The 13104-nt window shown below is 44.6% G+C and overlaps 1 protein-coding gene across 1 annotated transcript in view; it reads right to left on the bottom strand.

Annotated features, from left to right (window-relative positions):
- Nucleotides 1–13012, bottom strand: part of poln (polymerase (DNA directed) nu) — an 83561-nt gene extending 70549 nt beyond the window's left edge. The window contains exons 1-7 of the mRNA XM_035783741.2: nt 12840–13012; nt 12515–12608; nt 7961–8134; nt 6229–7766; nt 5406–5536; nt 1823–2668; nt 241–410 (exon numbers count right to left, since the gene is read on the bottom strand). Of these exons, the coding sequence (XP_035639634.2) occupies nt 241–410; nt 1823–2668; nt 5406–5536; nt 6229–7766; nt 7961–8134; nt 12515–12608; nt 12840–12978 (3092 nt within the window). The 5' untranslated portion in view covers nt 12979–13012. The remainder of the gene's footprint in view (nt 1–240; nt 411–1822; nt 2669–5405; nt 5537–6228; nt 7767–7960; nt 8135–12514; nt 12609–12839) is intronic.
- Nucleotides 13013–13104: the final 92 nt, after the last annotated feature.

The raw sequence follows: 13104 nt of genomic DNA, 5'->3' as shown, positions 1-13104 counted from the left end.
GCTACAAAGTATTAACTTAAGGGCTGAATAATTTTGCACGCCCAATTTTTCAGTTTTTGATTTGTTAAAAAAGTTTGAAATATCCAATAAATGTCGTTCCACTTCATGATTGTGTCCCACTTGTTGTTGAATCTTCACAAAAAAATACAGTTTTATATCTTTATGTTTGAAGCCTGAAATGTGGCAAAAGGTCGCAAAGTTCAAGGGGGCCGAATACTTTCGCAAGGCACTGTACCATACCTATTGAAGAGGTCTAGGTTGTGGTCTTGGTGGCTCTGGGCCCATGCAGGTTTCTGTTCCAGTCTGAGGTAGACCAGACTGTCTCGTTGTGCCACCCCCTCCTCTGGTCCAGTCTGGTTCAGATCTCTTTTCAACATCACCAGCACCCCACACACTGACGGACTGAGCTTCTACGGGACACATAGACAAGAGAGCAGTTAATATTAGTGAATATGGCCAACCAGCATACTTACGTAGTTGCTGCAGCTATAGGACCCCACACACTGACAGACTGAGGGTCTATAGGACACACAGAGAGTAGACATAACAACATAAATGCAGTCTGTCCCAAATGGCACCCTATTCCTATATAGTGCCTATTCCCTATAAGCCCAGGTCAAAAGTAGTGCACTACGTAGGGAATGAGGGTGCCATTTGGGACACAGATTAGCCTTGCTTGCCAGGCTTACAGCAGTAGCACCACTACATCCAGATGATATAGTATAGCACAGATGAAGTACAGATGATGAGTATAAATAAGTTGCGACACTCCACTATTGTATGACTGTTCCAACGTGCCGCTGAAAAGGTCGAAAGCTACAATTCATTTTGATGTTACATAATACTTTGGTAATTGTATTTAAATTGCATTGCAACGAGCTGAGATGTTTTGTCACTACTGTACACAAGAGGAATAGTGACTGTTCCTAATCATTCCATTATTATGCAATTATAAAGCAATGTCTATGTAACAATGTAGTTATAACAAAATTACATGTCTAGTGTTTTTACATAGGTTTTGTATCACCCTATGTCTCATTAAGAAAATGTATTTCAGTCATTTTGAAAATGCAAAAGTGGTCTACTCTAATGTTGAGATGACTCCATGTCCCTCACAAACACATTTCTACATCTAGCTAAATGCCTGTTTGGTTTACGTTTCTATTACTTTCCATTACTTAGTTCATATTGTTTAGCGTGTCTTTACTTATTTTTCTTCAATCATTACGTATTTCATTCGAGGATATATGTGCTCATGATCATATGATTGACTGAATAAAGTTGGGGCGGCAGGGTAGCCTAGCGGTTAGAGCGTTGGACTAGTAACCGGAAAGTTGCAAGTTCAAATCCCCGAGCTGACAAGGTACAGATCTGTCGTTAACCCACTGTTCCTAGGCTGTCATTGAAAATAAGAATTTGTTCTTAACTGACTTGCCTAGTTAAATAAAGGTTAAATAAAGTAACTGTTGTAGTTTTTTTTGTTTTTCATCAAATAAATATTTGTTCGGTTTTCAAATAACTTGCATATCAAATGCCTTCAAATATGATTTGTTTTTCTGAGAGGTATTTAAAATATTTTTAAAAATTGGTTTATATATTGTATTTTCTAAGACCTGTATTCGGATATCAAAGGAAATAATTGCCATTAGTTGATTGGTTATATTTGACCACCTTGAGTATTTGAAAAATTGGTATTTCTAATAAGCTACTAAATAAAAACTATTCTGCCCAGGTCTAACTGGACTGAGGTTAGAAACATTACTTTGCCTTTCTGGAAGATCAAAAGTAAACTGCCAATCCGGCCTCGCCAACTCTTGCCCACCTGTTCTGGGTCCATCTGAGTGGTTCCGTCCTGGTAGACCATGGTCAGAACCAGCGCACTGGCCTGCCCTGCCTCCTCCAGCACCCTGCCTCTCTCTTCAGGACTCAACTTCCCAGCATCCCTTACTCTGGGGTCAGAGATCATGGCTGTAGTCAGACAGGTTTTGGATTGGTTGGACTGGGCACGGGGGTCACCGGCACCGCTTCCCCCCTCTGGTTCAGTTTCTGGGGTGAGTTGACACTGGTTAGGCCCAGGTTTGGCCCGCTTCGGCTTGGGTGGTTTGGGGGTTTTGGAGGATCTATGCTGAGGAGTGTCTGAACTAGAATGGTCCCTGGTTGATTCAAGCCCCCTCTCCCCCATTGGGACCCCCTGTTTTGGCCTAACTGGGTTGGCTGGGGGTCGATGTGGGGGGTTAGGGGTTAGAGCAACACTCTTGGTCCCCTCAGTCTTGTGGAGGGTCTTGGTCTTGGCTCGGGGGTCTAGGCTAAAGGCTGGGGTCAGGTCTGGGTGTTTGGGGGTTTGGGTTTTGCACCACTCCTGGCCCCTTTGCAAGGTCCTTGCTTTTTCCTGACAGGACTGGGGGGGTTCCCATTTCACCGGCCGCCTGAAAAGGGCGATTTTGGGCAGAGGGGTGCCGTGTTTACTTTTGAGGGAGAAGGTAGGGGTCAGGGGCGGTTGTTGGGCAGAGAGGAGAGGGTGATGGCCGCTGCTCTCCTCCACACCACTTGCACGTATAGAGGTCAGGCCCGACCCCAGCCCTGCGGCCCTTCCATGCCCAGCAAGAGAGGGGTTGGTTAGTGCAGGATCTGTAGTCAACCCCCTCTCTCTGGAGCCTCCATCACCAGCCTTCACAACAGAGAGAGGAAGAGAAGAGAGAACAAGAGAAGCATTATTCCAGTCACAGGAAGCGATTCATTCTGAAACTTAAAATAGACTGTGCTCTGATTCTATTACTACTACAGTCAATGGTAGCGACCCAAATGGCACCCTATTCCCTATATAGTGCACTACCAAATCCCCTATATACCACACTACCATATGGGCCCTGGTCAAAAGCAGTGCACTATGTAGGGAATAGGATGCAATTTGGGGCGCAGGTTAGATGAATGGAGAGATAAGTGTGAAGGCTCAAGTCCAGAAGGATGGTGATTAAATTCTCTGGTTACAGATAATGAGCATGAGTAGACTGAAAATAAACCTTGCTATTCTCTCAATTCCTTCCACCTATGAGCAAGAGTGTTTGTGTGTGTGAGTGAGTGAGTGAATGAGTGAGTGAGTGAGTGAGTGAGTGAGTGAGTGAGTGAGTGAGTGAGTGAGTGAGTGAGTGAGTGAGTGAGAGACAGAGAGACAGAGAGACCAGATAGAGAGAGCCAGATAGAGAGATAGAGAAAAAAAGTGAAAGGATGAAGAGCCAAAGAGAGGAGAGTAAGAGAGAAAGAGAGTGGGTATCTAGTTGCGTTAACAGAGCAAACCTGTCAGTCCCAGACAGTGCTCTCTAGGGCACAGCTAGTCCAAGACAGTGCTCTCTAGGGTACAGCTAGTCCCAGACAGTGCTCTCTAGGGCACAGCTAGTCCCAGACATTGCTCTCTACGGCACAGCTAGTCACAGACAGTGCTCTCTACGACACAGCTAGTCCCAGACAGTGATCTCTAAGGCACAGCTAGTCCCAGACAGTGCTCTCTATGGCACAGCTAGTCCCAGACAGTGCTCTCTACGGCACAGCTAGTCCCAGACAGTGCTCTCTACGGCACAGCTAGTCCCAGACAGTGCTCTCTACGGCACAGCTAGTCCCAGACAGTGCTCTCTACGGCACAGCTAGTCCCAGACAGTGCTCTCTACGACACAGCTAGTCCCAGACAGTGAGTCCAGACTTCCCAGTCCAGAGAAAACAGGTTAACCTCCATCTAACCTTCCAAGTCTCTCTACTCTGCACTGGAACACCGGCATTATTCATAGGAAGAAACTCAATTTTTTAATGCTAAGTGAGTGCAGAGTTCGAGTCAATGTGTGTGTGTGTATGTGTGTGAGTGAACTGAATTGTGCTCTAGGGAATATAGGTCTGTAGAGGTAAATAGTCAGCCGGAACAGTGTGTGTGTGTTCTACCAAGAGAACATCATCAACTGATTCAGCTCTCTAGGGAGAGCTCTGCTCATTTCCTTGTAAACAGAAACGCTTACTTGCTGACACACACACACACACACACACACACACACACACACACACACACACACACACACACACACACACACACACACACACACACACACACACACACACACACACACACACACACACACACACACACACACACACACAGTAAATAGACTAGAAGGCCCGATCGCCGGGCCTTTTACTTTAGTACCCAACTGGGAGTCATCACTTCTCTTTCCTGTGGTGTGGTGTAATACTGCTGAAGTCTTCCATTTCCATGGAAATGAAGGGGAATGAGCCTTGGGAGAATTCTCTCTATTTCACTCCCCTCACCCTCTAGGGTGCGTCCCATATGGCACCCTATTCCCTATGTAGTGCAATACTTTAGACCAAGACCCATAGAGCTCTGGTCAAAAGTAGTTCCCAAGATCAACCTTTCCCAAGTTCTCCATGTCACCACGCTCCTTCGCACACTCCACTGGCTTCCAGTCGAAGCTCGCATCGCCTACAAGACCATGGTGCTTACCTACGGAGCAGCAAGAGGAACTGTCCCTCCTTACCTTCAGGCTCTGCTCAAACCCAACACCTCAACCCGAGTACTCCGTTCTGCCACCTCTGGTCTCTTGGCCCTCTGACCCCTACGGGAGGGCAGCTCCCGCTCAGCCCAGTCAAATCTCTTCCCTGTCCTGGCACCCCAATAGTTGAACCTGCTTCCCCCTGATGGTAGGACAGCAGAGTCCCTGCCCAACTCCCGAAAACATCTGAAACCTCTTCGAAGAGTATCCTTAATAACCCCACAGCACCCCCCTACCCGTAAAAAAATAAATGAAAGCATAGCAACCTGTCATCAGCATCTGCCTCCGAGGAGCATCCCTCGGAGTTGAGGCCTTACCCCAAACTAGTTAAGAAAATTCCATATTGTATTCGTCTCTGTTGTTCATTCAGTTAAGCCTGTACTCGATTGAACTAACACTCGCGCTTGACTATTTTCAGATACCCATAGACTTCCAGTCATTGCGCTAACTTTCTTCATACTGGATACAGAGACATAAAAAGGGTATCCACAAGTTCATCTGACTCTGGGGAAGTAGATGAAGGGCCTCATTGCCAAAATCCCAAAGTATCCCTTTAAGATGAATGCACTAACTCTGGATAAGAGCGTCTACTAAGTGACGAAAACGTTACATTTAGGATGCAGCAAAAGGGGTTTCTGTGAGAGGGACAGGGGGTTGAGGTTTCAGTGGTTTTCTGCACGGTAGCTAAATACCAACTATTACAAGCTTACATTTCTCCAGGCCCATCCCTCATTGTTCAGCACAACAAATGGCGTCTGGGAGGCCATTTTGTATTGTTTTTTTAAATTACGGACTGCAGATAAAACATTCTATTATGTGAAGCAGTATGGTCCTCTGGCTGAAGCGGTAAAATACCTGAGTGTCGTTGTGATGATTAGTAGCCAGGGAGGTCTGTCCCAGACAGGTGCCCCGCAGAGTGGGGGCTCTGAATACTCTCCCACCCTCCTGAGACGGCTTTGGAATGAAATGTCCAGCAGCTAAGGGTTCTGGAAAAATTAAAAATAAATATGCGTTCTCTCTGCTAAAAATGGTGTGTGTGTGTGTGCTTCTGTCTGAATGAGTAAATGTGTGTGTGATTGCATTTGAATATGAGACCTGTGTCTGCATACTGAGTGAGGTCAGCTAAACTCAGACGCATTGCTCAGGACTGATATTCTGTCACTACACTACGCTGTTCTTGACTGAGCATTTCACACCACACACGCACACACTTCCTGTGTACTGAAACATGAGCAGTCCAGATTCTGTCAGCGTGTTCAGACTGGTCCTTTATAATTGCTGTATACTTGTTCACACTTTTTTATTTAATCAGCACTGTGATATATGAGCTGACTGGGGCCCTGAGTTTACCCTAGTCAGGCCTTGTGGTCAGGGGAAAACTCAGGGCCCTATAGATTGCTGGACATAGCAGCGCTGCCCATGGCACAGATCCAGGATCAGCTTAGAAGGAAAATGCAAAACTGACCATAAAACAGCATCTATGGACAACTTCATTGGGTAACTACTGAATGAAGTGCTGTACCGCCATCTAGTGGCTTATTACTAAATTGCCAATTTGTCCAGCATATAAAATCCCCCAAATTCCGCTCTCATATATTGTACTAAAAGGCAACCTATCTATCTGTGTCCTAAACTAACCTGTGTTTGTGTGTGTGCGCGGGTCCTGTCCTGAACTAACCTGTGTTTCCTCCACTGTTCCTCTGTGCAGCTGTCACCAATGGCCCATCCATGTTCCTTCTCTCTTCTGGGTGACTATCCGTCTCTGTCACCCCCTGGCCCTCTCCATCCCTCATCTGCCCCAGTGAGGGTGACACCTTCCTCTGCTGGTGGGGTTTGGTACTACTCCTGCTATTCTTCCTCTCCATCTTTTTCTTCAACCCTCCTTTATTGATGTCATCCTTTCTCTCCCTCTCCACACTTCCCTCCATCCCTCTCTGGTTGTCAGTAGTCATATCACTGAAGAGCCGTTTCCTCTTAAAGGGGTCTCTCTCGCTGAGGTTCTCCCTTGGTCCTCCTCCTGTCACGATCTCCTCCTCTGACTGGGCTGTGTCTCCATGCAGCGCCCCCTGCTGATCAACTAACCCAACTACACATTGGCTTTCTGTGCTGTCCCTGTGGCCCCCAGTGACGTCACCCTCAGTGCCATCCCTCTCCAAAGCATGACTTGCTCCAAAGCCATCCCTTTCTACTGTGTGACTTGCTCCAAAGCCATCCCTTTCTACTGTGTGACTTGCTCCAAAGCCATCCCTTTCTACTGTGTGACTTGCTCCAAAGCCATCCCTTTCTACTGTGTGACTTGCTCCAAAGCCATCCCTTTCTACTGTGTGACTTGCTCCAAAGCCATCCCTTTCTACTGTGTGACTTGCTCCAAAGCCATCCCTTTCTACTGTGTGACTTTCTCCAAAGCCATCCCTTTCTACTGTGTGACTTGCTCCAAAGCCATCCCTTTCTACTGTGTGACTTGCTCCAAAGCCATCCCTTTCTACTGTGTGACTTGCTCCAAAGCCATCCCTTTCTACTGTGTGACTTGCTCCAAAGCCATCCCTTTCTACTGTGTGACTTGCTCCAAAGCCATCCCTCTCCAAACCTTGACTTGCTCCAAAGCCATCCCTTTCTACTGTGTGACTTGCTCCAAAGCTATCCTTCTCCAATGCACAACTTTCTCCAATGTCATCCTCCATTATTAGTTCAAAGCTCGGACCACTGTCCATGTCCTTCATTGTGAAGTCCTCACTCTCTGATGCAAGAAGTAACAGCCCTCTCGCTGGTCTCTTTTTGTCAGAGTCTGCCTTCTCTTCGGCCTTGTAAGCTCTCTGAGGTGGAGGCAGTACTATACTCCCAAACTGCCATTTAGTAACAGGCACTGGGGCCCGACGGTCAGCATCTCCTCCACCAGCTAAGGCTACTTCAATGGGCTTGGCTTTAGCCAGCCTCTCTCTTTGGTCCTCTGGGGCTATGGAGGTTTCTTCTTGGCTTTGTTCAGGGCATTGCCATTCCCCATCTCCACTGCGTAAGTGCCAGCCTTCACTTTGAGTTTCTAGGCTTTTTACGTGGTTCTTTGGGGCTACGCTAACATTAGCTCTGGAGAATGGTGGTCCACAGGCCCCAGTTGGCTTTTCTCTTTGGTACTCCACTCTGGGCAAGGGTGGTCTGGAAGGGCCCTGGTCCTCCAAGGCGAAGTGGAGTGAGAAGGTGGGTTCTGTCTCTTCAGGAGCGCTATGGAAAAAGACCAAAAGCTATCAGTCAACAGAGAAAATGAAAATCTGTTTGGAGATAGTACCTCTCCGATTCTTAAATTAAAAATTAAAAAATCCCCTACTGAACCCGAGCTTGATGCATCTGTCACTCTGAGGAAAAAGGTACTAGGGGCTAGTTGTTGTTATGTATTAGAAAGGTGCTTAGATACTCACTCTCTCCAGTGAGGCTTGTTTGAGGGCGTGTGGAGGGCCAGAGGGTACCTCATTCTGTGGGTAGAAGAGGAGGCAGAGTCCTGGGACAGTGCTGGGGTCTGAGAGTAGTCCCTCTGGGATGCAGCGTCCCATGAGGAGGAAGACTGGGAATAGGACTGGGGTCTGGACCAAGGCCTGGTACACAGCACAGAGAAGGATATTACCATTTATTTCTGTTTTGTCTCTTTTACATGTACTAAAAATACATGAACAGAGAAGGATGGTACCATTTCATTATTTACAGGACAGTTTCACAGACACAGATTAAGCCTAGTTTTGAAGCATTTTTATGGAGAATCTCCATTGAATATGATATTTGTTTGTCTAGGACAGGGATGGGCAACATTAATGAGGCTGGGGGCCACAAAAAAATATTAACTCATCATGAGAGTCCGCAGTTGCTCGCGGGTCTGCGTATCCACATCCAACCCCACCCCCCCCTCCAAGATTTGGATAAATCTTTACTTGATCTTGGACATGAGGACTTGTAATTTCTTCCCGAGACAAGCTGAGTTAAAAAACACAGAATTATCAGCTTCCATTCAGTCAGCGCATAAAAACCGCTTCGCTAAGTCAAATATACACACTCCTTTCTTGAAACATGAATATCTTATCACGTATTGAAACCTGGGATTCCTACTTTACTAGTAACAGTACTGTCCTTTACTTTCAATAAAAAATATCCTCAAACTGTACGCATTTCCTTGAGTCGCTGGTAAGGAAGAGTGAGGGAAACTGTTGGAAAGTTGTGCCCTCACTATTAGTAAGAGGAGAGAGGGGGATTTGTAACAGGTTTTTATATCTATTATAGACATGTTTGCACAGTGGCAAACCTATTGGACCTAGGCTACAGTGTGTGACAGGCTCGTGATGCTGAAAGGATAACAACCATAATACCAGGGCACTTATGTAGGAGAATGTACTTTTTGCAGTGGTGGGAAAAGTACAGAATTTTCATACTTGAGTAAAAGTAAAGATCAATTATTTGAAAATGACTCAAGTAAAAATTAAAGTAACCCAGTAAAATACTACTTGCGTAAAAGTCTAAAAGTATTTGGTTATAAATATACTTAAGTATAAAAAGTAAATGTAATTGTTAAAATATACTTAAGTATCAAAAGTAAAAAATAAAAGTATAAATAATTTCAAAATGTTCATATTAAGCACACCAGACAGCACAATGCTCTTTGTTTTTACATTTACGGACAGCCAGGGGCACACTCCAACACTCGGACATCATTTACAAACGAAGCATGTGTGTTTGGTGAGTTTTCCAGATCAAATGCAGTAGGAATGACCTCTTGATAAGTGTGTGAATTGGACCATTTTTCAGTCCTGCTAAGCATTCAAACTTTTAGGTGTCAGGGAAAATATGTGGAGTAAAAAGTACATTCTTTTCTTTAAGAATGTAGTGAAGTAAAAGTTACCAAAAATATGAATAGTAGAGCACAGATACCCCAAAAAACACCTTAAGTAGTACTTTAAAGTACTTTTTATTTAAGTACTTCACACCTCTGATTTTTTGTAATACAAAAAATGTCAGTGGTGTAGTGTAAGCTACATGCAGATATATGTCCTATACCCACTTTGTTTTCATATTGCATATATTCACTTCTTAACCCCCATTTATGCATATTCAAGTAGTGTAGTTGTATACAATTGATCAATTATGTAGTAGGCTATCTACATAGACAAACATTGGCAGTAGAATGGCCTTACTGAAGAGTTCAGTGACTTGTAACATGGCCCTGTCATAGGACACCACATTTCAGTTCGTCAAATTTCTGCCCTGGTCAACTGTAAGTGCTGTTGTTGTGAAGTGGAAACGTTTGGAGCAACAACGGCTCAGCTGCAAAGTGGTAGGCCGCACAAGCTCACAGTACGGGGCCACCAAGTGCTGAAGCACATACAAATCAAATCGTCTGTCCTCGGTTGCAACACTCACAATGAGTTCCAAACCACCCCTGGAAGCAACGTCAGCACAAGAACTGTTCGTCGGGAGCTTCATAAAATGGGTTTCCATGGCCGAGCAGCCGCACACAAGCCTACAATCACCATGCGCAATGCCAAGCCTCGCCTGGAGTGGTGTAAAGCACACCGCTATTGGACTCTGGAGCAGTGGAAACTTGTTCTTTGGAACTCTTCACCATCTGGCAGTACGACAGATGAATCTGGGTTTGGCGGTTTCCAGGAGAATGCTACCTGCCCGAATGCATAGTGACAACTGTAAAGTTTGGTGGATGAGGAATAATGGTCTGGGGCTGTTTTTCATGGTTCAGACTAGGCCCCTTAGTTCCAATGAAGGGAAATCTTAACGCTACAGCTTACAATGACATTCTAGACGATTCTGTGCTTCCAACTTTGTGGAAACACTTTGGGGAAGGCCCTTTCCTGTTTCAGCATGACAATGCCCCCGTGCACAAAGTGAGGTCCAAACAAAAATGGTTCGTCGATATCGGTGTGGAAGAACTTGACTGGCCTGCACAGAGCCCTGACCTCAACCCCATCGATTGCCTATGGAATTAATTGGAACGCAGACTGCGAGCCAAGCCAAACCGCCCAACCTCACTAATGCTCGAGGCTGAATGGAAGCATGTCTCTGCAATGTTCTAACATCTAGTGTAAAGCCTTCCCAGAAGAGTGGAGGCTGTTATAGCAGCAAAGGGGGGACCAACTCCATATTAATGCCCATGATTTTGGAATGTTCGACGAGCAGGTGACCACTTACTTTTGGTCATGATGTGTATTTCCTAATCGAAATGTACAACTATTACTTCCCATAGCAAAAAACATTTCACATTTAGCACACAAAGTAACCGATGATCTAAAGTTTAAATGCAACGTTTCACACACAAGTTATTTTCCTAGAGATGGCTAACAATAGCAAGCAAGCTGAAATTAAAAATAACTTCCACTCATACGATGATCAATTGAAACTTAATCTCTTAAAAGTTATTCTTGAAAAGGGAGAAGCTAACAAAACATCCTCTTCGATAACACCTGCTACAGCCCCTGCAAACAAGCCTAATGCAAAAGCTGGCTAGCTAGACCTTGGGAAAACTACTCTTTGGTATTGCAGTGACTTCTTGGCCTTCCAGAAGGCAGACGTTTCCATAAGCTTTTGTAAAAACAGTCCCAGTCAAAAAGTGATGAGTCCACTGTCACTCCAAAATGTTGCCCTAATTAATACAGTTGACTGGCAGAGGCTTATTATCTAGCTTCTGATGGCCTAGCCAATGGCTGACTTAGTTAGCTAGATTTATCTCCCCAGAGACCAAAGAAACATTTTATTTCAAATTCAGTGTTTACTGTTTCCTTTCAAACAAAAACTGAAGATTAAATCAGAACATCATTGAATGTAATAATATAAAAGCCCTCATTGTTCCCCAGTGTTTGGGTTCGTAATCATTTGTAGTGGCTCTATTTGGCCTCAGTATGCCTTTTTTTTAAACCATTCTGAATGTATAAAGAATCCATATGTTCTTCTGAAATATGAACAGAAGAAATACTGAACATTTTTAACCCTTATTATAGTGGCAATTTGACAAAATCACAATCATCGTCTTGAATTGGACTCGCATTTTTCTGGTCTCGACTCGGTCTCGTTGTCCTCCTCCCGGTCTTTATTCAGTCTCGCCCCGCCCTCTGGTCTTGAACCGGTCTCGCTTTAGCTGGTCTCAAACACAACACTAGTTTTAAAGCAAGTTTGCTCCAACTCCACACATTTTGCCATGGAGCCTAGAGAAGATATTGCAACTATATAACTAATTTCATGCAATTCTACTCATTTTGCCATGGGGCGGATAGGGAAATAAGCTGATGTACAGCAAATTTGCACATTTTGTCAGAGGGTGGAAAGAAATGTTAGATTTTAATGACATCTGAATGAGACACACTAAATCAATGGGGGCACCACGGCTGGTAATTCGACCATAAATTTAGATAGCTGGCCCCTAAATTATGTAGCGATCTAAAAATAAATGGCTGACATGGGCTACTTGACTATCAGTGACCGAAACAAGAGAAAAACTGACGATGCACAACCAAATTTCAAAGTGCCACATTGTCTATTATACTATGCTAACTCGCAACATTAAGTCGAGACCCCGACTGAGTTCTAAGGGCCTTCAAAATAGGGACCCCGCCAGTTACTCATCCCTGGTCTAGGACTATAGGCATAATCTGCGTCTGGGAAACTGGCTTATGTGTTGTGTCTGTTGCATGCACAAGAAATACTACATCAGATGTTTCCTCAAGGGACCAATAGTTCTTTGAATTTCACCACATGCACCACTGTCATATAGTAAGGACTCAATCCATCTCCCTGAAGAGCATACCATCTTACTGCATTTCAGGTTTCTAACAACACCTCTTACCTGCCTATCCCTAACCAAATAAACTATTTTATGTCACTTCATTCTGTACCATGTTTGGTTGCTAATGACAACACTGCTTATACACCCAAGCCAATTGCTTTTTTTATTTTATTCCCCTACTACTGTATCATCTCCTCACCGGTCTGCCTCTCTCCCTCTCCTCTCCTCCTGTGTTCCTCTGCTCCAGCTGGCCTCTGACTGGTACCCTCTCTGTCTGCTGTCATACCGCTCATCTAACATTTGAACAGATAGGCTTTTTTTACCATTTTTTTGTTTTTACAATTTAAAATATATATTTTTGCAGGTACAGTAGAATAGAGAATACTTACTTTACCACTACACCACTGCTTACAATTGTTTAGAATAAAAGAGTGGTGTCAGGTCTATAGAATATATGTAGGTCGCATTTCTATCGGCATCATTCTAAAATATTGCACTGCACTATTCAGTCCTTGCCGACTCACGCCGTCTGTAGCTTTGGGCCCTGGCTGTGTCAGAGTAGTGGTTGTGGCTCTGGGCTCTGAGAGCTGCTAGGATCTTCTGTCCAGACGCAGACAGAGGCCCTGAGTACAGCCTATTACTGCTGCTACTGTACCTCTCCATTTCCTATTCCTCCTAGCTGCCTAGACAAAGAACAGAAAGAATATCAGAGTTATGATCATGCTTTCTCTGTCCTGTCACTGGTTATATCAAGCTGGTTGATGGAGCCGAATTGTCTTCAAATAAATT

This window comes from Oncorhynchus keta, chromosome 13 (assembly GCF_023373465.1).
Source record: "Oncorhynchus keta strain PuntledgeMale-10-30-2019 chromosome 13, Oket_V2, whole genome shotgun sequence".
NCBI classification, from domain to species: Eukaryota; Metazoa; Chordata; class Actinopteri; order Salmoniformes; family Salmonidae; genus Oncorhynchus; species Oncorhynchus keta.
The sequence above is the reverse complement of the archived record's forward strand: the minus strand, read 5'-3'. Positions and strand labels throughout refer to the sequence as shown.